Source organism: Perognathus longimembris, chromosome 12 (genome assembly GCF_023159225.1).
Source record: "Perognathus longimembris pacificus isolate PPM17 chromosome 12, ASM2315922v1, whole genome shotgun sequence".
In the NCBI taxonomy this organism is placed as follows: Eukaryota; Metazoa; Chordata; class Mammalia; order Rodentia; family Heteromyidae; genus Perognathus; species Perognathus longimembris.
Genome location: NC_063172.1, coordinates 43,990,128 through 44,016,583, shown reverse-complemented (window position 1 = coordinate 44,016,583; position 26,456 = coordinate 43,990,128). Strand labels below are relative to the sequence as shown.

At 42.3% G+C, this 26,456-nt stretch overlaps 1 protein-coding gene across 2 annotated transcripts in view; it reads right to left on the bottom strand.

Moving 5' to 3' along the window:
• Positions 1–15,014, bottom strand: part of Tpd52 (tumor protein D52) — a 34,651-nt gene extending 19,637 nt beyond the window's left edge. The window contains exons 1-2 of one of the 2 annotated variants that reach the window (XM_048359153.1): positions 14,651–15,014; positions 4,644–4,759 (exon numbers count right to left, since the gene is read on the bottom strand). In XM_048359153.1, coding sequence (XP_048215110.1) covers positions 4,644–4,759; positions 14,651–14,786 — 252 coding nt within the window. In that variant the 5' untranslated portion in view covers positions 14,787–15,014. The remainder of the gene's footprint in view (positions 1–4,643; positions 4,760–14,650) is intronic. The other variant, XM_048359152.1, reaches the window with a different exon arrangement.
• Positions 15,015–26,456: the final 11,442 nt, after the last annotated feature.

Genomic DNA, 26,456 nt, shown 5'->3' with positions numbered 1-26,456 from the left:
GTGCTTCTCTAGTTTTCTTATAGAGGTTTAGGGCTTAAATCATTACACAGATGTCACTCAACTCACTCCAACGGAACTCACTCTGCAAAGTCTCTGATCCAACTTTCCAGCCAGACAGCTCAAACTTACTTGAGTATCACAAAAATTCCTATTACTATACTAAAAATAATCTCTACCCCTCACCCAGAAAACAAGTGCAACCAGTGCAAGCCCTGAGTATTTATGTATATTTCATATGAGTTTATACTGGATGCCTCAGTCTTAATACCTGCTATAGCCACAGCCACCCTCAGAAAGATTTGTGGAGGTTCTCAGTGGGTACCTGGCTGGGCACCTGACAGCCAAGAACCAGTGATGTGACTAGTGTGGAATTGATCAGTCTTTGCCATCCATGAGCCTTGTTTTGAGAAACTAAGATACTAGGAGAAGCAGAAGAGAGTTGGTGCAAGAAGCCTTAAGGAATAGTAAAAGCACAGAGGATTATAAAATATGTGGAGGCCAAAACTAGGAGCAGAGCTATAAAGAAAAGATACAAAATAGAAGACTAACTCGGGAACAGAGGAGAAAAGACAAGCTCACAGATGGAAACAGATACCGTGTGAGAGAATTTTGGTCCCAGAATTGAAAAACTGAGTCCTAAAAAGTCCATTCATAACATCCTTACAAAATGCTCCCATTTGATGTAACAAACAGTACAAGAAGTGTATCCAATGCCTAACGTATGAAACTGTAACTTCTCTGTACATCAGTTTGATAATAAAAATTTGAAAAAAAAAAAAAAAGCTCCCATTGGCTCATTGCAAAGCTATATTCTCAGTCCTGACATGCACTTGACTTTAGTAACCTCAAAGACAGTATGACCTTTAACAACAACATTCAGTAATGCTTTGGTAATGGTGTCCACTGCTAATTAAGTCTTTAGAGGACACAGAATGAATACAGTAATCTGCAAAGGAGAAGACCAAACACCATGTGGCAATAATAATAATGAGAATAATAATAATACACAATAATATTACAATGGAACTCTTACCTGGAATAACTGGAAGGTAGGTCCAGCACAAGCTGTGCTTGTCAGAAGAATGAATTTCATCATCAAAGTATATTATATGCACATATGGAAATATCACAATGAAATCCCTTTTGTATGTACAATTAGTACAGACTAGTTTTTTAAAAGGCACTCAAATCACTAACCTATGCAACACAGAATTAGAAAAGACAAAGAAGTGACTAATAATAACTAGAATGAACAGGGACAATCAGAAACAATAAAGAAAATAAAAAGACAATGCTAGTACTTTGGAAATATCAACAAAACTGAAAGCCTTCAAGCTAGTCTGAAAAGAAAAAAAGATGCAAAATATTTAAAATAAGAATAAAAGTAGGGACATTAATATTAACCTAACAGAAGCAAAGAATGTGTACATACACACACACACACACACACACACACACACACACACACACACACACACCAACAAACTAAGTACCTATCAAAACCAACCCAAGAAGAAAGAATCAACTGAATTATAACATGAAAACAAGGCTGGATGAATCAAAAGTTAAAACTTTCCCAAATCTAGAGCCAGATAGCTTTGATGGCTAACACTACCAAATATTTTTAAAATCTTCAACACCAACGCTTCTCAAACTCTTCAGAGAGAGAGAGAGAGAGAGAGAGAGAGAGAGAGAGAGAGAGAGAGAGAATGGAACATTCTCTAACTCATTGCAAGATGTCAGCATTCTCATATTTAAAATATACTTAGAGCTCAAAAAATTAACCCCCAAAAAAACAAATCCTCAAAGAAACAACAATACGAATAAATAGCGGGCTAAAGGCTTAAAGAGAGACTTCTCCAAAGAAGATATAAGAATAGCTAACAGACACGTGAAAAAATGTTCAACATCTCTGGCCATAAAAGAAATGCAAATCAAAACAACATTGAGATTCCATTTCACCACAATTACAATGGCCATTATCAAGAAAATTATTAATAATAGATACTGACTGGGATGTGGCCAAAAGTGAAAGCTACTACACTGCTGATGGGAATATAAGCTTGTTCAACCACTCTGGAAAGCAGCATGGAGGTTCCTCAAAAGATTAAAGCATTATATACCATAGTTAAGATGTGGAATCAACCCAGATGTCCCTCAGTGGAAGAATGGATCAAGAAAATGTGGTATATATAATCAATGGAATTTTATGTTTCCATTACAAAGAATGACATTGCCCAATTCATAAGGAAATAGAAAGACTTGGAGACAATTATATTAAGTGAAGTAAGCCATACCCAAAGAAACAAGGGTGAATGGTTTCCCTCATTTGTAATAACTAGGACATTTCTAGATTATTCTTAGGAGAATAGCTATGTGCATATAAAATGATGCTTATCAAAATGAACTCCAAGAAATGGAAACAAGATTTTTTTTCATTTCTATGTCCTTTGATTTGTATATAAGTTTATCTGATTTGGGGAAGGGAAGGGGAATCACAGAAACAGTGAGACAAAGGGTGAACCGATTCAACAGTGATACTCACTAGACACTATGTGGGAAATGAACTTTACAACCTGGGGGTAAGGAGGGTCAGGAGGGAAAAAGTGGGAGAAAATGAGGGAGGGGGTACTGTTCAAAAACACTATTTTTGAACACTGTTCAAAAAAATGTACTCATGGGGGCTGGGGATATGGCCTACTGGCAAGAGTGCTTGCCTCATATACATGAGGCCCTGGGTTCGATTCCTCAGCACCACATATACAGAAAATGGCTAGAAGTGGCGCTATGGCTCAAGTGGCAGAGTGCTAGCCTTGAGCAAAAGGAAGCCAGGGACAGTGCTCAGGCCCTGAGTCCAAGGCCCAGGACTGGCAAAAAAAAAAAAAAGTACTCATTACCTGACTTATGTAACTGTAATCCCTCTGTACATCACCTTTACAATAAAATTGAAGTTAAAAAAAGATATCAGGGGCTGGGGATATGGCCTAGTGGCAAGAGTGCCTGCCTCATATACATGAGGCCCTGGGTTCGATTCCCCAGCACCACATATACAGAAAATGGCCAGAAGTGGCACTGTGGCTCAAGTGGCACAGTGCTAGCCTTGAGCAAAAAGAAGCCAGGGACAGTGCTCAGGCCATGAGTCCAAGCCCCAGGACTGGACAAAAAAAAAAAAAAATATCAGCATGACCCTGATACTAAAAGCAGCCAAAGATATTCTGAGAAAAGTAAACAATAGCCTACATTTCTCAAGAAAGCTTGAGAATATATCATCAAAACTGAAGCAAGCATTGTATTAAAAAGACTACACAACATGATTAAATGTATTGCAAGGATGGTTCAGCAAATGAAAATAGTTAAAGGAACAACAACAAAGAAAAATACAGGATCACTTCATTTGGTGCAGAAACAGTACTTCCATGATAAACCAAGTAAAAACAGAAAGGAACTTCCTCAACATGAAAGTGCATTCATAAAAATGGAGTTCCTATACTCAAGTGGTGAAGGGCTGAAAGCTTACTTAAGACGACAAAACAAGTACCCACATCACTACTGCTACTGAACATTCTACTAGCAGTTTGGCCAGAACAATTATGCAAAAATAATAAATAGAAGGCATGTTTTTACAATGGTCAAAGACTCCAACATTTCTCCAAAGATCCACAAATACCTAAGAAGTGCATGAAAAGATGTTCAACAAAAACCAAAAAGAGGTACCACTTCTCACCTACTAGGATGGCTAGAATTAAAAACAAACAAATGCTGACAAGAAGGTGGAGAAACTGCTGATGGTAATGTAAAAATCACATCACTGCTACAGAAAAGAGTTTGGTAGTTTCTTTAAAATGTTAAATGTGAAATCACCATATGATAAAACAATTCTACTTTTAGGCATTGAAACTGAAAAACAAAAACTGAAGCAAGGCACTGCATAACTCTTGTTAACTTTGTAAGAATCAGAGTAGAAACAACCCACATGCCCATCAATGAATGAACATAAAAATAAAACATGGTAAACACATATCATGGAGTATTATCCAGCTATAAAAAGGAATGAATAACTTATAGATATTATATAGTGGATGAACACCAAATATATCACGATACGTGAATGACAACAGATTTAGAAGGGCACATATTGTATGATCCCATTTATATAAAATATACAGGAAACAGTTAAAGCCACAGAGACAGAAAGGCAATTAGCTGCTGCCTGGAGGTAAGAAAGTTGGAAGTTGGCAGTTAGGCAGAAGTTGGAAGGAAGGCAAGTCAGGAAGGCACAAGCTTGCAAAGGACCTGTATCCATACACAACACAGACAAGGCTGAGCAGTCACCAATGAGACTGCAAGCAAGCATCCTATCTGTCAGCCAATGAGATTCCTCCAGAGAGTAGTCTGCTCCAGTTGTCTTCTTGGCCACTTCCTGCTTCCCACCGTCTACCTCAGATTCACTTCACCTCCAGATGCTGTGTCATATAAAAACAAACAGCGAGCTTCCCCTTGGAGAGCTTCCCTAATCAAGACCCCATGGGACAAGTAAGATCCTGTGCTGTTTCCTCTTCCCTAGAACTGACCATAAGCTATTAGGATAGGCTTTGGATACACAAAGGTCACTACCATGAAGCTACAAAGGCAATGACCCTTACCTTTGCCAGTTCTCGTCTCAGCTCCTCCTGCTCCTCCTCTGACAAGGTCTCAGTGGCACCCAGGGTGGCAGCAGCATCTTCCCCTTCCTCAGGAAGTGGATCTGTCCTCAGCAGACCTGGAGGATTAAAATCAAAAGTCTGGAAAGCTTGAACAGCTAGGTGAAATTCTCCCTTGGACCAGCCAGAATAAGGTTAATTAAGCTAAATCCACATATCACCTTCTGCATCCACCAATGACCTAGCTCTCTCAGTAGAGTACAAAAGTCTGGGCTCACCAGTAACAATCACCAAACCAGGCCCAAATGCAAATTTAGAAAGTACAGACTCCCCTCAGTGTCCACTCACTTTCTCAGTCACAATACAGTCATGACAAGGCAGAACAGAGGCTGGGAAAGGAAACTTGCCAAAAATGCATTTTTTTTTATTTTTATTTTTTTGCCCCAAACATCCATGAACTCAGAAAGTGTAACACCAGAAGTGATTAGAGCCAAGGTAAAACACTTATCTTTGCATACCTTTAACATCAGACTCCCTGCCTTTACCATACATATACCCCTAACAGCCAAGGAAATGCGTCTGTCTCTCCTTTAGAACACTCACATTCTGCTATGAGTGTCTCTGCCTTTCTGTTTGCCTGTTTGTCTGCATGCATGCATGCTTGCTTGCTCATTTGCTTACTTACTCAATAAAGCTCTGTCAAGTTTTCTTACCATCGTGACTTGTCCAGAAATTCTTATTCTGGATGCAAGTCAAGAACCCTAAGTGAAGAATTCCTACTTTTAGAGGGAAACTTCACAAATGTTCACCTGGGTCTGGTGACAGGAAAAACTCTACATTTCTGGAGAATGACCAGAAAGGCAGCTGCCCCTCAGCTTTCCCCATTGTACCTGTGCCTCTCTCCTTCTCTAATAAGCCCCAAACTTTGGGTGCAAAATAGTAAGAGGCAAAAAAACACTTGAAGATATTGTAATCTAATTTTTAAATCAAAGTTATTTCTTTTTCTTTCTTTCTTTCTTTTTTTTTCTTTTTTTTTTTTTTTTTTGCCAGTCCTGGGCCTTGGACTCAGGGCCTGAGCACTGTCCCTGGCTTCTTTTCGCTCAAGGCTAACACTCTGCCATTTGAGCCATAGCGCCACTTCTGGCCATTTTCTATATATGTGGTGCTGGGGAATCGAACCCAGGGCTTCATTATAGGAGGCAAGCACTCTTGCCACTAGGCCATATTCCCAGCCCCAAATCAAAGTTATTTCAAAGAACCCATAATGGACAAAACCTCAAATTTTAATGAGGCACATTATTGCCCTCTCCTTTTGCCTCTGCAGGGACAACTCAATTGCTGATCCTGTCTTTACCCAAACTACTGATGTTTTCTTCATCACAGATTTTGGGTGAATTAATTTTGGCTGAGTGCTGAGCTTTGGGGCCCCCTCTGTAAGCTTTACAGCCAAGGTAAATACATGCTGGCTTCTTATCTCCTTGCTGATACTAGTGTGCCCACCCACTCCCAGGCCACTCATATGGGATTTCGAGGTGTCCTTTGGTGACAGATTTTGTTGCACACACCAATGACAATTTCTTCCTTCTGTTGAGTCACAGCACTGCAGTCATTCCTTAGCCAATACTAGACATTTCTTCTGTGTGCGCATGTGTGCATTTGCACACCAGGCCTACGGCTTAAATTTAGGGCCAGAGGACTGTCCTGGGCTTTTGCTCTTCCATGCCTAGCCCACAGCCATTTCTTCTTCCTCCCACCTCCAATCTCTGATTTTTAATCATTATTAAATTCATTATGAAGTGAATATTCTTTTTTATTACTTTATTGTTGTTATAAAGGCGAAGTACAGAGATTACAATTACATAGCTCAGGTGATGAGTACATTCCTTTCCTACAGTGTCTTCTCAGTCATTTCTGAGAAGAGCTTTCTCAGTCTTACCTGCACCTCTCCCAAAGCCCAGGGCCAGGCAGCAGTTGAAGCACAAGCCGGAAGGGATGGAGATGGAAAGAGAGCCACACTGGGAATAGGCTGCCAGCCTCATGGCAAACAGTAGAGAAGGAGACAGTGTGAATGTGCACATTGTGCACTTACACAGCACTGAGTACAGAATCTACTTCCCACTCACTGCTTAGTGATAGTTAATAATTATATCAATAATCACCTGCATAACTATACTGGAACAGTGTCTTCCTTAGTAGATAGGATGAGGTAGTGAGGCATGAGCCACCAGTGCACTGTTAGCTTCAGGACCACCACAAGGATGCAGTTTTATATTTGGTATTTACGAAAGTTGATATGTTCTGCCTTTCCCGCAATCGCCTGTAGGTGGCAGCAGATTGTCAACATAACATTTTAAAGAAGCAAGAAGGCTGGAGGCTTGGCTCAAATAATGGAGCCTGTGCCCAGCAAGAAACAGGACACTTGGGGGGTGGGGAGGAGCTGTGGACATGAAGGAAGAACAGAACGATAGATGCCCAAGTCACCAGCTAAACATGACAGCAATGTCTTCTTGCTGTTTTGGCCTGGTGGGAATGTGTGGGAGCAAGCAGGGCTGGGAGAAAAGGGGGAGTTCAGTCCTGAGCACATCTCTAGTTCTAGGGTCCTGATGTCACTTCCTTATTGCTCCATCTCAGAACTCACAGTACCTAGGACAGAACAAATGTTAATGTTTTATTTGAACGGATTTACTGGCTGACTAAAGATTTAATCATCAAAAGAAGTTGTTTTCTTTTCCCACGGATAAACCACTATTCGCATACCTCAACAAGTTTCAACCAAGGAATGAACTAAAGTCTTTTTTTTTTTAATAGATGGAGGATGGGTTGGGGGGGATGGAGACAGAGAGAGCATACATGAGAGAGTAGGGGTTCTCATTATACAGCCCAGGCTGGCCTCAAACTCACTATCCTCCTATTTCTTCCTGGGAAGACAAGTTCAGACCACCATATTTGGCTTGCAAATTCTTTCTGTATACAAAATTAGATGCTATAATCAAGCCACAAATGAGTTGGATGAACATTACTTTGTTGCTTTGCTGGGTACTGCCCAGGCAATCCTAAACTCTTCATACCAGAGGGACCAGGAGGGGAGCCGCTGTCCCCCACCCCCCAAGTGCTGTCTCTCAATAAAGACTACTTGCCTTCAAGACTTACTATGATGATTAACACTTCAGCCCTCTCCACACAAGTGTAACTCAAGAAAGAAATCGGGAACCTCTGATTCAAACACTTGGTACTATAAGGATGAGGTAGAAGGTTGAGATATTTTTGTTTAAAAAATAAAAAGAAACACAAAAAATAAAATAAATAAATAATAAAAAGAAACATAACCTCTAAAATTTGATGGTGTTGTGGACTGAATTTTGTCTCTTGGAAGATGCATTCAACTTCCTAACTTCTGCTGCCTGTGAATGTGGCTATTTGGAAAAAGGGTCTTTGTAGGTATAGCCTAGTGAAGATGAGACAAGATTATACTTGACTTAAGTAGAAGCAAGAGGAGCACAAGTATGAGGCCAGCCCAGGAAAAGTTAGAGAGACCCTATCCCAAAATTACAGGGGTATGGCTCAGGTGGTAGGGCTGCCAGAGATGGAGATGGCAAGTAGCCTGTGAACAATGTCTCCAGAAGACATTCAGCATTCCTAAATACATGAATTACAGGAAGGTACACAGCTGAGTCAGAGAAAACCATAAGAATCTAGCATGACTTTACTGTCTACAGTTTATCTTCGGCCACTTCATTTGATATACTACATTCTCTCTCTTCATTGCTTTTACCTACAAACGTTTTCCTTCTCAAAATAGACAAAGAGCTAGGCAAAGGTGGCTCATGCCTATAATCCTAGATACTCAGGAGGCTGAGAACTGAAGGTTGCAGTTCAAAGCCAGCCCAGGCAGGAAAGTCCATAAGACCCTTGCCTCCAATTACTCACCAGAAAATCAGAAGTGGTGTGTGGCTCTAAGTGGTAGAGGGCTAACCGTGAGCTAAAGAGCTTAGAGACAGTGCCCGGGCCCTGAATTCAAGCCTCAGGACCACCACCACCAACAACAACAACAACAAAAAGACATAAAAATCTTTCCTATCAATAAGTTAACCCCATGTCATCTTTCTGAAGACTGCTACTATCTGGAGCAAGTACCTAACTTCATGTTGCAGAAAAAGTAAGCACACAAATGTGGGACAGATACATAGGTGGGGCACAAATGCTGCCCCCAAGAAAGTTCAACTGGCTGAGATGATGATGCTGGGAAAACAGCTTTAAACCGTGGTACTTAGAACACTTATCAGAGAAAGAACTTGTTGATATACAATAGAGTATTCAAGGTTTCTCTGGAAAATAAAGCTCTGTAGGCTTGCCCTCCACACACTCCAAAGAAGTAAAAACCACTGTGTGAACAAGAAACTTCAGTTTCCAGCATTGTTTCCTTTCAGCACAAATGAGAGGAAATACACATCTCCTTTTCTAACCTTAGAGACATAAAAAGAGCTAGGATACATAGTTCAAAGTATGTTCAAGTCTGTCCTAGGACTTCCTGCTCGCTGTCTTGTCCTTTTGTTTCTGGATGTGACAAACTCCAGGATGAGTGGTGGGATATTTGGAGGTCCCCAGAGGACTCTGTGGTCCTCCAAACTGAAGTTGAGATTCCTTACACACAGCATGCTGGACGATTTGAATGGGTAACTCTGGGTAGTGGGAAGGGAGCATTCGGGTCTCTCAGACACTGCAGGCCACTAGCAGTCCCAACCCACACCAAGAGTGCCAACCAAAACCCAAATGCTGGCAGGAAGCAAAGCTGTTCCAGGTTGAGAGCCCCTGACTTCAAACTGGGCCAAGCTAGCATCTGAAGACACAAAGGGTGCCACCTTCCCTCCGACACCAATCCCCTGAACAAGAGGGTGATGCAGAAAGAAGGATTCGCTGGATAGACTGGATTCTTGAAGCTATTATTTACTCATGGTGAACAGAGTAAAGCCAGCTTTGGGTAATGAAGGAAAAGGGAAGATTCCAGTAAGTCCAGGAAGAAGAAAGATGGATGGAAGAAGGAAGGAGGAAGACTGAAGGAGGAGAACGAAGGAGAAAGGAGAAAGGAGGAGGAAGAGGAGGAGGGGGGAGGGGAAGGAGGAGGAAGAGGAGGAAGAAGGAGGAGGAAGAGAAAGAAGAGGAAGAAGGAGGAGAAGAAAGAGGGAAGATGAGGAGGGGGGAGGAGCAGGAAGAGGAAGGAGAGGAGAAGGAAGAAGAGGAAGAGGGAGGAGGAGCAGCAGCAGAAGCTGAAAAGACAATCTACTCTATTTGGGGGAAGATGCAGAAACCCAAGAGTTTAACTAAGCAATGTCAGGGCAACTAAAGAAAGAGATCGGGGGAAGAGGATGCACAAAGCCTGAAAGGGAAAGGAAGGCATGGAGTCAGAGCAGTGAAGTGCCCTCCTAGGGCTCAGGCAGGGACATAGGGCCTTAACTGTGGTCAATGTTCCACCCAGGACATTGGTGCCTCACCCTATAATCTTAGCAACTCAAGAGGCTGGGATCTTAGGATCATGATTTGAGACCAACCCAGGCAAGGAAGTCCATAAGAGTCTTATCTCCAATTAATCAGCAAAAAGCCTGGAGTGAAGCCATGGCTTAAGTGATAGAACACTAGCTTTGAGTGAAAAAGCTACAGACAGGGTCCAGACTCGGAGTTCAAGCTCTAGTACTGGCACACATGCGCGCGCGCACACACACACACACACAGTCACCTTCCCAAACTTCACAGAAACAGTTGGGAAGGAGTAAAGTTCACCAAGGTGTCACACAATCATATATTCAAATGCTTCCCTCACTCCTTTCCAATATTCCTAATCTGACCTTCACTATATCTTTAATCCTTAAAAGTTGGGAAAGACAAAAAAAAAAAAAGTTGGGAAAGAGGGTCTTCAGTCAGTAACTTCAGGGTTACCACCCCCTCCCACCACTCCAACGTCTGAAAATCAAATGTAAAACTAGTAACTAGGACCCTCCACAAAAGAGGGACAAAGGTCAACCATGAAGAAATATGGGGATCTCCAGAAAGGAAATTTCTCCCACACTTAAATTTCCTCTCTAAGGCTCAATTTCCTGATTACTATTTAGTCTCAGGACTTTTTTTTTTGTAAACTATAGATATGTTTGTTCTCTGCCATCATAAAAATCTTGTAAAATGCAATAACTACTTCCCTGAAAGTGGAAATGACACAGAGCGGAATCCAAAGGCATGAGACAGAATGAAAAGAGAACTAAAAATCTTGTTTACTTTTTCAAACTTTTCAATTTCAAATATGACATAAAACTGTCAAGATTTTTTTAATTACTCCATTTTTGACGTCACTAGAAATAACCAAGGATGCTAAAAGTCATCTGTGACTTGCTGACTTGTCCTAGAACATTCTTCAGAGGAAGAAAGACTCTACAAAAATACCGTCTGGGAAAGTATCCTTATAGGTGTTCACAGGACATAAAAGAAAGAAGAAACAACAACAACAAAAAGACACCAGCTATGAGATCCCGGTATCTTCCAGTGGCTCAAAGATGGAATGGGAAAGAGTAAAGAACCAGCCAACTACTCTCACAACAAAATTCTTGACAGAGAACTTAGGCCTTGAATGACTTAACTAATGGGCAATATTCATTACCAGAGAAGCTGAGTGTCTTGTGAAAAAGCAAATGGACTGGGGTACAGCTCAATGGCAGAAAGTGTGTCTAGGGTTTGAGCCCCAGCATTAACAAGAAAAAAAAACAATTCATTGATAATTTAAAAAAAAATAAGGAAAATAAAATAAGACACTGGCTTGAAAACCAAGAGCTAAGTCCCAGCTCAGGCTGACCAGATTGATGCTTCAAGTGCACCACAATCTCTCCCAGGTTCAGTGTCTCCATCTATCAAATGAACCTGAATGTGAACTAGTCCTTACCAGTTCTTTTCAGTCACTTGTCCAACAAGAACCTGGTGAGCCATACCATACACTGTTCCTGGAGCTAGAGGAAACAATAGTCAACCAAAAAGGCAAATATTGCTTGATTGATCTTACATCCAGATTCTCGAAGTCACTATAATTTAGTGTTTTTGTAGTAGTCACTAAGCAGTAGATAAGCATTAAAAGAGAGATAACATAAAATATGAGTATAATCACACACAAGTTCTACTTCATAAAATCTGTTTCAAGCCAGGTGATGGTGGCTCACACCTGTAATCCTTGCTACTCACACACACACAACCTGGAAGCGCAATTGTGGCTCAAGTGGTAGCCTTGAGCAAAAAAGCTCAAGGACAGTTCCCAATTCAAGCTCCAGGACCAGCACCAAAATTTAAAAACAAACAAAAAATAAAACCTCTGCTTGAGCTACTAGCAGATATTTGTAGTGTGTGTGTGTGTGTGTGTGTGTGTGTGTGTGTGTGTGTGTGTAAACTGGAAGTTAGAAGGGATAAGATATTTCAGACTGTGTGTTGGTCATGCCAAGAGTTCAGAAGTCCTTGATAAAGGAAATCTTATGTTCCAACCCCTGGCTCTCCTCCTACCTGATAATACCCTATGCCCATGACTAATTACTGTCTCCTCTGCCCTATGATAGCATTTTGGATATAAATCAAAGACTAAGCTCTTTTCACACAGTGTTCCTAACCTTTCCGTGTAGTATGCCTTATTAGATCATCCTCCTGGTTGTCCATGAATTTCTTGCTGATGAAGAAAATACACAGAGGGGCTGGGAATGTGGCTTAGTGGTAGAGTGCTTGCTTAGCCTGCATGAAGCCCTGGGTTCAATTCCTCAGTACCACATAAACAGAAAAGGCTGGAAGTAGTGCTGTGGCTCAAGTGGTAGAGTGCTAACCTTAAGCAAAAGAAGCTCAGGGACAGTGCCCAGGCCCTGAGTTCAAGCCCCATGACTGGAAAAAAGAAAAAAAAAGTATTCAGAGGCCAAAAAGTATGTTTAAGTAAGCACTGGTCTTAAGAACTTACTCATGCCACCCATGCCACTGTACTCCATGGCACACAGGGCTGGTGGACTCCTGAAAGTGACTGGTTTTACTTGGCTAATTTGGCATTGCTGAGCCCACACAGGTGACTGCTGTGGTGGTTTCTGCCTGCTTTCCGGCTCATTCCATCTCCTTTCTTTCAATTAATGCAGACTACTGGTTCTGAGCTTTGTGGCATATGAGTTCGGGTTTAGCTGTTGTTCATTCATTTGTGTATGTGTGGGTGTGTGCGCATCCACCCCCCCCACACACACACTTTTACTGAGGCTTGAATTCAGGGCTCTTGTTTGGTTTTTTCGGCTCAAAGTTGGCACTCTACCATTTAAGCCATGCCTCCTCTTTCTCATTTGCCTTTTGTAAAACATTTTCTGTTGTGTTTTGTTTTGTGCTATCCTCGAGTTTGAACAAAGGGCCTGCTGGGCTCTGTCCTTGAAGCTTTTTGTTGTTGTTGTTGTTCAAGGCTAGTGCTCTACTACCTGAGTCACAGCTCTATTTCCAGTGTTGGGACTTCACTGAAGATAAAGAATCTACTATTTAACAGACTTTCCTTCCACAGCTGGCTTTGAACCTGGATCCTCAGATTTCAGCCTCCTAAGTAGCTAGGATTACAAGTTAAGCCACCTGCACTCAGCTGCTTTTTCATAATTCTATTAAACCCCATGACGCTAAGCTCCTTCACACTGCTACTAAAAATTCTGAAAATAAGTGAGCAAAATTTGCATAGAAGCATCCCCTACCCTGCCCTGCCTGGGTGTTGACAGATGTCCCAGGCTAGTCATGACTGGAACCCGGAACAAAAGGAAAGAAAGCAGAACTAGACAGAACTTGTAGAAAAACTAAAAGTTTCCTGGGATTCTTGAACCCCTGAAGCCACATGAAAGACTACAGCCTTGTTCTCCCCAAGGTTTTCATGTGAAGCTCTAAGTCTCCCACTGTGGGCTGCTCTGATCACAACATTAAGAAATGAATACATCGTTGTCTTTTGGGGAGCTGGACAAAGGGGAAGACCAGTGCTCTTTGCTACAGAGAGAGGGCCATTGGGGGCCACACACATAAGAAAATTTTCAGCAGAGGACAAAGTTCCCAGCAACCCAGGAACTCCCAGAAGACCCCAATTCCTGCCACCAGGCCTCAACTTCTAGAGAACAGCTTTAGCGGGTAGTCAACATTTTCTCTTCCCAATCTAGAGTTAGACTGGTGTGTCAGCACACGCCCTGTCAGCAATTACACAAACCTCCAGTACTTAGAACTTGGTTTCATGCTGCCTCCTGCATCACCTGTTTTCTAAATTGCCCGGGTATTCTGTTTAAAAGGAACAAACTGTAACCTATTCTTCACTAATAGGAAAATTATTAACTTCTAGGAAAACCTGTTGCTTCCTTGACACGTTTCAGAGGAGGTCATTGGGTAGCCTTCCTCCCAGCACTGGCTGTGCAGGAGGATGTGGCCCGGCCTGGACTCTGGCAAGGGCTGAGGCTCCGGCTTCCAGCTGTGCTGACCAAGGCAGTCTCCTCACACCACACATGGAAGGGATGCCTGCTTCCAAACAAATACAAGCGATCTCCAGTTTCCCCTGCTTCAAATATTCTCTTGCCTGGCTAGTTATTTCTGCTCAGCCTTTCTTAACAAAATCTAGGACATTAGTTACAGGGCCTTGCATCTGACCAGTAATTCAGGTGCAAGTTTATTAACAAGACAACCATCAAGGCAGTCTCTACTCACAGCACAGGCAACTGGAAGTCCAGACTTTCGGATTCCCTTTTCTTGTTCAATATCTATCAGCTTAATGAACTCATAATGATCAGGAACAGTACTCACTTCTAGCCTCACTTCCAGTCTATAAACATTCTCAATACTGAGAAACAAGCCACTTCTCCCTCCAAATCCTCTCTCCCCACCCCACCCCCACCCCCACCTTTGCATCCATAGCAACACCTAGCCCATCTGTACACGTATAATTTTTAAATCAGGCAAAGCCCCAAGTGACATCTAGGTTTCATTACAGCACATCTTACACTAATAATTACCGGATTTCTGGGTAGGTGATCCAGGCGGAGACGCATTGCCACTAGGAGACAAGTAGAGGTAGTTTTTGTTCACTCCTGTATCGAAGTCAAACGGGGACTGGTAGTCCTCGCTGAAGTCCATGTCACCACAGTCCATGCCAGACAAAGGCAGGGCTCATGGCTTTGCCACTGCCTGCAAGGACTCTTCAGCTGCGTGCCCCTTTGACCAAGTTCTCTTTGAGACCTGTACACTCACTAAGAAATCACCCCAGGTTTAGAGTCCCCACCCCAGCTTCCGGGAGGGAGGAGGGAGGCTCAGGTGCAGTTTCCTCCAGGGAGCCTCAGGGCCCTATGGCAAGCAAGCCTTTTTTCAATAAATGACAACCCCAGAGCAAGCTGTTCACCACCTGTTGTTAATTTCAGTCAACCTTGGGCAGGGAGTGGCCTGTTCTTCAGTAAATAAAGGAGGGCCCAGCGGCTTAGATGGACAAATAGCTCCAACTATCTAACAAAATTACCAAAAAAAAAAAAAAAACTTACTTTTTTTTCTTTAAACCAGTCAGCTGATCACAGCTGTAGCAGCAGGGCAGACATAATCTTCTAGGACAAGGCAGGATTTAGGAGCAGTAATCTCCTGCAAATGCCATCTGGGTAATGGTTTTTTTCCATCTGGATTACCATAGGTTGCTGAAGCCTGAACTTCCTAGGTTAGCCACCAGCTTTCTAAGCATAACTTGGTATGACAGAAAGCCACATGTTTCATTCTTAATCTTGAGAGGAGTCTGCTTTACTGTCATAATGTTTTCAATTCAATTATTTTGGTTTTTTTCTCTTTTTTTTTTCTTTTTGTGAGAGGATGCTGTCACAATTACATGAGCTGAGGAAAGACTCAGCTTTGAAGGCACATCCCCCATGATAATTTAAAAAAATGAACCTTTATAGTTGCCCAGATATAACACCTTAGGAGGAAAAATACAGATTTTTTTTGTCATTAAAAAGTAAACTCTTCTAAAAGGTACTTAAGCTTCTAAAGTTGCTGGGTGTGATGGTATATGCCTGCTGTTCAGGTCATAGAGTAGAGATGTTTGAGAGTTTGAGGCCAGGTGATGAGGAAGGGAGACTTTGTCTCAAAACCAAAGAGCTTGCCAGGCGCTGGTGGCTCATGTCTGTAATCTAGCTACTCAGGAGGCTGAGATCTGAGGGCTAAGGTTCCAAGTCTGCCCAGGCAGGAAAGTCTGTGTGAGCCTTGTATTTCCAATAAAAGTACAATTAGATAGATAGATAGATATACACAATTATATATAGTGTAGATAATTATTTATATTTTATATATATATATGTAACTGTATAGTACTATAGCTCAGAAGTGGTAGAGCGTTAGCCTTGCACAAAAGAAGCTCAGGGATAGTGCCCAAGTTCTGAGTTTAAGCCTTAGGACCACCATCAACAAAACAAACACCAAAGGTCTGTTGTAAGTGGTAGAGTACCTGCCAGAAGCCTCCTGAACTCAAGTCAAGCACCACAAAACAAACAAGATATAGAGAGATTTTGTGTGTGTGTGTGTGTGTGTGTGTGTGTGTATGAGTATACACACACACACACACACACATATAAATGTAGTTTTATTGGAAATACAAGTCTCACACAGACTTTCCTGCCTGGACAGACTTCAAACCTCAATCCTCAGATCTCAGCCTATTGAATAGCTAGATTACAGACATGAGCCACCAGCACCTGGCAAGCTCTTTGGTTTTTGAGGCAAAGTCTCCCTGCCTCACCTGGCCTCAAACTCTCGAACCTCTTCATTCTATCACCTGAACCCACTCTATCACCCAAACGGGCAGGCCTAAATATAACATCACACCCAGCAACTTTAGAAGCCTAAGTACCTTTTAGAAGAGTTTACTTTTTAATAATGATCAAAAAGCCCTCAGTATATATTTTTCCTCCTAAGGTATTATATCCAGGCAACTATAAAGGTTCATTTTTTAAATTTAGAAATAGAATAAATAGTTTCTTTTTGTTGTTGCTGTTACTTGAGAAAATGAATGGTTGGGTTTCCTAAAATCCATGATATCTGCTGCTTAGATGTGAGGGCACGGGGGGGGGGGGGGCACACATCAATTATGTTCCTGGGCTAGAAATGGTTTATGTTTCATGGGGTCACTGGCTTTGGCTATATCCCATGTACTAGAAGAAAAACTATTTCTCTACCACCTTACCTGTCCTTCAAAAGCCACAGGTATTAGAAGGTCATTAGCACTGACAGAATGCAAGCCACAACTACCTCACACTCATCAGCTCAACCCCACATCCTCTCCACCGCCAGCAACAGCTCACAGATGTGAAGTGCCAGGTGTCACCTGCCTGTGCCCCTGCAGCCTCTCCTCCCACTCTGCCATCCCTATCCTGCAGAAGACTGACTCAGAAGCCTACATAGAATGAAAAAGCCACAAGGCCTTATTCCAAATGGGAGCACTGAGAATACAAGTTGTATTTAAAGGTTTTATATTCTACCTGCTTAGATCCCAGGACTGTCACCTCACATCCTGGCTCTGGAACCAGGTCTTGTCTGCATCCCCAGTCAAACCCCAGGCCAGAAATTCCAGCCTTGAGAAAAGTGCAAACAGACAACCAGGGGGGGAAAGCATGGGTGGGTTCATGGAATGGCAGAAATTCAGCTGATTCAAGACTCACCCAAGTAGGAAGGTTGAAAAAAAAATCAGATATGTAGCTTAGGGAGAGACTATTAAAGACTTTAAGTGACCAATTTTGACACCTAATATCTAATGTAGGAAGGGAGGGGAGGATGCAGATGGGAGAGGAGAGGAAAATCAGGAGAAGCCAATATAAAAGCAAATTGAACCCAACATCAGTGGCTCATACCTATAATCCTAGCTGCTCTGGAAGCTGAAATCTAAGGATCCCAACTGGAAGTAGGCCTGAGCAGGAAACTCTTATCTCTAATTAACCACCAAAAAGACAAAAGTGGAGCTATGGCTCCAGTGGTAAAGTGCTACCCTTGAGCAAAAATGCTCATGGACAGTGCCTAGGCCCATGAGTTCAAGCCTCAAGACAAAGACATACACACACACACACACACACACACACACACACACACACACACACACACCCCACACACACATACATATTGAGCCAGGCGCTCATGCCTATAATCCTTAGCTACTCAGGAGCCTGAGATTTGAGGATCCAGGTTCTAAGCCAGTTCTAAGCCAGGTTCTAAGCCAGTCTGGGCAGAAAACTCTGAAGGACTTTAATATCCAATTAACCACCAAAGAACTAGAAATCGGGCTGTGGCTCAAGTGGAAGAGTGCCAGCCTTGAGTGAAAAAGCTAAAGGAAAGTGCCTTGGCCTTGAGTTCAGCCCTAATACTAGCACATTAAAAAAATAAAAACAGGGCTGGGGATATAGCCTAGTGGCAAGAGTGCCTGCCTCGGATACACGAGGCCCTAGGTTCGATTCCCCAGCACCACATATACAGAAAAAACGGCCAGAAGCGGCGCTGTGGCTCAAGTGGCAGAGTGCTAGCCTTGAGCGGGAAGAAGCCAGGGACAGTGCTCAGGTCCTGAGTCCAAGGCCCAGGACTGGCCAAAAAAAATAATAAATAAATAAAAATAAAAATAAAAACACATAGCAGAAGATCAAAATAGCCCAATAGCTATACCCATATGATCATATAAGATGATGCTAAGTGAAATGAACTCCATGTTACAGAAACAAGTGTTATCTCACTGTTGTAATTATTTTCAACATGCCATGTGAAACAGTAAAAAAATAAAATAAAATAAACATAAAAACAAAAGTTAATTGTTGTGACTGAGGGGAAGAGTACTACTTGCCTGCCAGGCATTAGGCCCCAGTTCCAAGCCTAATACCTACATACATGCATGCATGCATACAGATACACATACATTCAGGCATTTGTTTAAACAGTAAACAAAGCTGGCTCTGGAGCTAGTACACAGACACACTGAAGATGGATGGCAGCTAAAGGCGAGGGTGCTCAGAATGAGGATCTTAGATGAGCGGAAGGAAGGCAGCCTCAGGGTCTATTTCCTGGTTGTTAGTTGGCCCTAGGAAACACCTAATAAAGAATTGATTCTGTGCTACTGGATGCTTAACACAAGGCATGTTGAGACAGGTGGATTGATCAAGATACACTGTATCCACAAACTGCTTTGTTTAATAAGACAACTACTTAAAGATAATGTAAAAATTGTCCAAGAACCCACTCCCCCATACTTCCAGTCAACCACCTAATGGTTCTCTCTTTAAGTCTTACATCCTGAGTTTCACAGTCCTGATATCACAGAATCATACCCATCTAAAAGGATGCACCAAGAGCTTTTCACCCATAGACGTCCACCCCACTGTCCCTGACCACAGCTACTCAGTCCTGCCTGCAGTATTTCCCTAGAGACCTGGCTAGCAGTGGGCATCCATTGTCTGGCCTGTTTAATACCTTTCCCCTGAGGAACGCTAGACCCCTGCCCCATGAGGCTCTGGTGGGGACAATCTTTGCCCCCACCCCATATTTCTATTTCCTGGTCTTAGGTGTGGGTCTGTGCTTCCTGTTTGACCCATAAAGGCCTCTATCCCATTGTTCATAAAGTCTGACCTCAGGCTAGACATCTGGCAGAAACAGCCACACACACACACACACACACCCCAGTGGCCTTCCCCAGTATTTACTCTGTAAGTAATGGAACAAAGTGGCCTGTCCATAACCTGAACTGTCAGGTGCTGGCTCCCCACATCCTCACACCAACAGATGAGAGAACAGGTCAGGACTGGGAAAGGACAAGGGAGAACCAGATGGAGGTAGAGGAATGGCAGCAAGGCCCTACACCCTGCTGCCCTGGAGGTCTTTACCATAACTAAGCAAGGTCTGTTCCTCTTGGTAACTCAACAGAAAGTCCTCAAGTGATAGACAAATGGGACTACTACAAATTAAAAAGTTTCTGCACAGCTAAGGACATAGCCACCAAAACAGAAAGACAGCCAACCATATGGGAAAGGATCTTTACCAGCACAGCACCAGACAAAGGCCTAATATCTGTCATCTACAGAGAACTCAAAAAACTAAGCCCCTCCAAGCCCAATAAACCAATTAGGAAATGGGCAAAGGAGCTAAAGAGAGACTTCACAAGAGAAGAGATAAAAATGGCAAATAAACATATGAGGAAATGTTCAACATCCCTGGTAGTAAAGGAAATGCAAATAAAAACAACCCTGAGATACCACCTCACTCCAGTTAGAATGGCCTATACTCTGAACTCAGGAAACAACAAATGCTGGAGGGGGTGCAGGGAAAGAGGAACCCTTCTCCATTGTTGGTGGGAGTGCAAATTAGTACAACCACTTTGGAGAACAGTATGGAGGTTTCTCAAAAAGCTCAATATAGACCTACCCTATGACCCAGCCATACCATTCCTAGGCATCTATCCTAAACAGCAAGTCCCAAGATATCAAAAAGACATTTGTACTTCCATGTTTATCGCGGCACAATTCACAATAGCCAAAATATGGAAACAACCCAGATGACCCTCCACAGATGAATGGATCAAAAAAATATAGTACCTTTACACAATGGAATACTACATAGCAATTAGGAATGGTGAAATATTGTTATTCGCAGGGAAATGGTCAGAACTCGAACAAATAATGTTGAGTGAGACAAGCCTAGAACCCAGAAAACAAAGGGGCATGATCTCCCTGATATATGACTGTTAAGAAAGGGAGACAGAGAGACAGTAGAGACCAGGTCTGTGAAACCAAAAACTGCTTATCAAATGGTATTTCCCACAGGATTGGGGCAGCGACCCAACAGTATGTAACTAAAACCAAACAACTACTCAACATATAAAGGTCAAAAATTGACCTCTCCACAATTCACAATAGCTAAAATATGGAAACAACCCAGATGCCCCTCCACAGACGAATGGATCCAAAAAAATATGGTACTTATACACAATGGAATACTACATAGCGATTAGGAATGGTGAAATACTGTTATTCGCAGGGAAATGGTCAGAACTCGAACAAATAATGTTGAGTGAGACAAGCCTAGAACACAGAAAACAAAGGGGCATGATCTCCCTGATATATGACTGTTAACAAAGGGAGACGGAGAGACAGTAGAGACCAAGTCTATGAATACTGTATATGTTCTTGATACATTGTATATTGCATATATGTCAACCTGACCTAGACAAGGGATAGAAAAACAGGTCGTAAGATATCATAAGAAATGTACATACTGCCCTACTATGTAACTGCACCCTCTTTGCACAACACCTTGTAAAAAAATTTATGTCCAATTAATAAAAAAAAATAAAAGAAAAAAAAAAGGAAGAGAAAAAGAGAGACATGTGCCAATGACTCATGCCTGTAACCCTCGCTACTCAAGAGGCTGAGACCTGAAAGACTGCAGCTCAAAGTCAGCCAGGTCAGAAGAGTCTGAAAGACTAGCTCCACCCAATTAGCAAAATGCTGGACTGGAGATGTGGCTCAGTGGTAGACTCCTAGCCATGAGCAAGAAAACCCCAACACTCATTCGAAGCCCTGTGTGTCAAGAATGAGTACCAGCCTGAGAAAGAGACAGAGAAAGAGGAAGAGGGAGGGAGAGGAAGAGAAAGAGAAGCCCTCACATTTGTTCCAACCCAGTTAATAATGATGATGATAATAATAATAACAATGTCACTTAAAAAAAATTGACCTCTCAGTGGAATACAATAGCTCAAAAGCTATGTATGTACGTTCATATAAGACTACTGTCGACATATTGTCTAATATCGACATTACATTTAAAGCCCTAGGCGAATTTTCTTGGGCTTGGCCTCGTGGCTACTGTATATGTTCTTGATACATTGTATATTTTATATATGTCTACCTGACCTAGAGAAGGGAAAGAAAAACAGGGCATAAGATATCACAAGAAATGTACACACTGCCCTACTATGTAACTGTACCTTTTTTGCACAACACCTTGTCAAAAAAATCTGTGTTCAATTAATAAATAAATTAAATTTAAAAAAAAAAGAGAAAGTCCTCAAAGTATCTATTTCCCAATGAGACTTTCTGCTATGATCCAACCATGTTCTAGCCAGGCTTGACTTTCCTGATTCTTTTCTCAGCTATGTTGTGTTTAGCAGTGCTGGCGATGGAACCCAAGGCTTCACACTCTCCTGCTAAGCTATACCCTCAGTCCTTAGAGCTTTTTATTGTTGGTGGTTTTCTGTTTGGTTTTGTTGTTGCTGCTCTTTGGGAGTACGGGGGTTTGAACTCATGGCCTTGCTCTGTCTAGGCAGGAACTCCACTGCTTGAGCTACATTTCTACCCCTTTTTGCTGTAGTTATTTTCCAGGTACTGTCTTCAGGTTTTTCAGATCTAGATTCCTTGTCTATGGCTTCCTATACAGCTGGGACCATGAATGCCATTTGCCACCACAGGTGGTTTACTGACTGAGAGGGGAGTCTCGATAACCTTTGGTCCAATCTAGCCTCAAATCTAAGATTCTCCAGAGCTTTGCCTCCCAAGTAACTAGGATTATAAGTGTAAACCACTGTGTCAAATAGCCCTTAGTTTTTTGAGACAAGGTCTGGCTGTTTCTCAAGCCGGCACTAACACATATTTCTCTTGCCTCTGCTTTTTAAATGCTAGGACTTCAGGTATGAGTCACTTTGCTTGGGACATGTTCTGTTTCTTTTTTCCAGACTAGGGTCTCCTTCATTTTTCTCTCTCTGTACACGCACGCACACACACACACACACACACACACACACACACACACACACACACAAAATTATTATTGGTCAGTCCCAGGGCTTCAATTCTGGGCTTAGGTGCTGTCCCTGAGCTTCTTTTTTTTCTTTTTGCTCAAGGCTAGTGCTCTACCACTAGAGCCACAGCACCACTTGTTGCTTTTTCTTAGTTGTTTATTAGAGATAAGAATCTCTTGGACTTTCCTGCGATGTCTGGCTTAGAACAGGGATCCTCAAATCTTAGCCTCCTGAGTAGTTAGGATTACAGGCATGAGCCACTGACACCTGGCCTCTATATTTTTAATTGTGAATTTCCTATTAATGAGCTACATATAAATAGTATGTGTGCAAGGAATGCTCATTTTAGAGGCTACTTGAAATAGAAAAGGGAAGCAATAAAAATACAGAGGGGGAAATTAGATGTTAATGTTCATATATAGAAAAATATTTAGTTACTAATATGATAATGTAGAAACATATTTTTATTTATTTCATGTGAAGAGATATTCTTGATATATTCAATAATAACGAGTGAGCAACCAAAGGAAAACAGACAAGAGAAATCTGTTTCACAACCCCAATCAAGTGCCTATGCATGGCATAGCCAGCAGGGGACGCCCAAAGGTAGTGCAGAGGTTGGTAGGTGCAGCCAGGAAAGCGGACAGTACTGAACCAGTTAGTCACCTTCTTGCAGATGGAAATGGGAGTGGGTACAAATAACTATAAAGAAAATTCAATTTCTGTCTGCCTATGAATAGAATGCTCACGTAATATCAGCATAGATCTTCTCCAAATATGAAAGACAGTAGGGAAGAATCTGATTGAAAGCTGTATGACACACAACTTAGACGGCAGGCCCTTGAAAACCATCTGAGTCAAGTAGCTGCCCATCAGGAAAATCAGGCCACAGGCATGCAGCTAATTCAGCTCTTAAAAAGGGGAGGTCCTGGGGCTTGAACTCAGGGCCTGGGCTCTGTCCCTGAGCCTCTCTGCTCAGGGCTCTCTGCTAGCCTGCTCAAGGCTAGCTCTCTACCACTTGAGCCACAGTGCCATCCCTGGCCTTTTCTATTTATGTGTTACTGAGGAATCAAACCCAGGGCTTCGTGCATACTAGGCAAGTACTCTACCACTAGGCCACATTCTTAGCCTGAGATTGCATTCTTCAAATAACACTAACTTCTATAAAAACAAAGAAAGGCTGTGAAAATGATCTATACTAAAAATGACTAAAATACATATACCAACTAAATATCATACTTGATCTCTCAAACTGGTCCTATAATGAATGGAATAAAATTAATTTTACAAAGGACATTATTGACAAGTTGAAAAAATCAGAATAGAGCATGGCATGGTGGCACACACCTAAAATCTTTGCATTTGGGAGAGAGAGGGGTCACAAGGTCAGCGTAAGCTATATGGTAAGACCCTATCTCATAAAATCAAGGGCTGGGGAAAAAGCACTTGCCCTTATGCACCAGGGCTAGATTCCACACTCAGCCCCCCAAAGAAAAACTAATGAAAATATAAGTAAAAATAAGATAAAGTATCCCTTTCAAATTTACTGATGTTGACAACTATACTGTACCTGTATAAGAGAATACCCTGTCTTAGGGAAAAAGGGCTCTAGTGCATGCAGGTCAACTTCAGAAAATAAAGACCCTGTGTATGCATGCATGCACACAAAGAAAGTGCTGAGGCAGACAGGCAGCATTTCAGGGGGTCCATGGGAATAGAGAATGCAGGTATGCTCTGCTATTTAAGAATGGCATAGAGTCTTGCCAGCTTCCTGTCAATTTGAATTCACACAGCACTCCTTTGCATCAACTTAACAGTTTTGAGGGGGCTAAGAAGAAATGAGGAGGCCACTTCCCACACCAGTAAGTGGCCTAGTAGGAATGAGCTTTAGACAATGATGTTGATGACAATGATAATGATGTAATAATGACTCACACCTAAGAAACCACTTCTATAGCTCAGGCATTCTTCATGTACAATGAACAATCCCTTAGGACAGTCTCTTTCACTAGCTCATTTAACAGATAAAAAAATTGAGCTGAATAATTTGTCCCCTGCACAGTAAGTACACATGTTCTCAAGAAGCAAAATACATAGGAGGGGCTGGGGATATAGCCTAGTGGCAAGAGTGCCTGCCTCGGATACACGAGGCCCTAGGTTCGATTCCCCAGCACCACATATACAGAAAACGGCCAGAAGTGGCGCTGTGGCTCAAGTGGCAGAGTGCTAGCCTTGAGCGGGAAGAAGCCAGGGACAGTGCTCAGGCCCTGAGTTCAAGGCCCAGGACTGGCCAAAAAAAAAAAAAAAATACATAGAAGGAAACTTTCAGTGACCAACTTAATAGGAATAAGGGAGAAGAGAAAAGAAACAGGCCAAATCCTAGAGAGACTTGAAATGAGGCCACCCGACTGGATGGATGGGTGAGCGAGATGCCAGTGGAGGAAGAGAAGGAAAGAATTGAGTGGAAGGAAATTGAGAGAGAGAGAGAGAGAGAGGACACAAAGGCAATGATGCACAGAAGTACAGAGAGTTCAGCACAGAAGAAGCACCTCGCAAGAAGGTTTAGCTTAAGCTGGCCTTCAACTCCATACTGAATACAGTCGGTTACTGTGGCTTTTGTTTAAAACTGTATGGCAAAGCCAGGAGCCAGTGGCTCATGCTTTATTCAGGAGGCTGAGATCTGAGGGTCACAGTGTGAAGCCAGACTGGGCAAGGTAAGTCCGTGAGACTCTTATCTCCAATAAACTATTCAAAAATCCAGAAGTGGAGCTATGGCTCAAGTGACAGAGCGCTAGCTTTGAGCATAAAAGCTTGGGGACAGTGCTCAGGCCCTGAATTAAGCCCTATAACCAGAAAAAAAGAAAGAAAAAAGTATTGCAAGCCAGATGTTGATAGCTCATGTGTATATCCTAGCTACTGGAAAGGCTGAGATCTGAGGATTCCAGTTCAAAAAGCCCAGGCAGAAAAGTCTATGAGATGCTTATCTCCAATTAACCAGCAAATAGCTAGAAGTAGAGCTGTGGCTCAAATAAAAGAGTGCTAGCCCTGAGCAAAAAGGCACTGGGATAATGCCTAGGCCCTGAGTTTAAGCCTAAGGACTGGCAACCACCACCACCACCCCACAAAAAGGAAGCCAGGCACTGGTAGCTTATGCCTGTAATCCTAATCAGGAGGCTGAGATCTGAAGATCCCAGTTCAAAGCCAGCCTGGCCAGGAAAGTCTGTGCAACTCTCATCTCCAATAAACTACTCATAAAAGGCTGGAAGTAGCTCTGTGGCTGAAGTGACGGAGCACTAGCCTTGAGCCAAAGAAGCTCAGGAACAGCACCTAGCCCTGAGTTCAAGCCCCAGGACCAGCACAAAAAATAAAATAAAATTTAAAAAGGTATGGCAGCCTTAAGACCTTTATATTAAAAATTTAGGAAATACTCCCTGACAAGAATTCCATTGTTCCACTCCCATTATTTCCCCATGATGAAAAAAGTCCCTTGGTAGCAGAGTATTGTCAGAAAAACTGTCTTCTCTAGAGAGCCCAGAGGATAAAAATGCACAAACTAGCTGAGTCCAAGCACTTAGAGCCAAATGTAAATGCTCTAAGTAGTAAAGGAGCTCTGTAAAGAACAAATCCACTTCCTTGATAGGAATCCTAATTTTCTAGGTAAACTGTTCTCCCAACCTACCCTTCCTTCTGGGGACATTTCCTTTCCTTTTCTTTCTTCCTTCCTTTCCTTTTTTTTTTTTTTTTTTGTTGTTGTTGTTGTTTTTTATTAACAAGTGAATTGCTAGGTGCTGGTAGCTCACACCTGGAATCCTAGGTACTCAGGAGGCTAAGATCTGAGGAACACAGTTCAAAGCCAACTGGGGCAGGAAATTCTGTGAGACTCTTATCTCCAATTAACCACCTGAAAAACCAGATGTGGCTCTGTGACTCAAAGTAGTAGAGTGTTAGCCAGCCTAATGTGAAAAAAGCTCAGGGACAACACCCAGGCCCTGAGTTCAAGGCCCATGATGTCCCCCTCCCCCCAA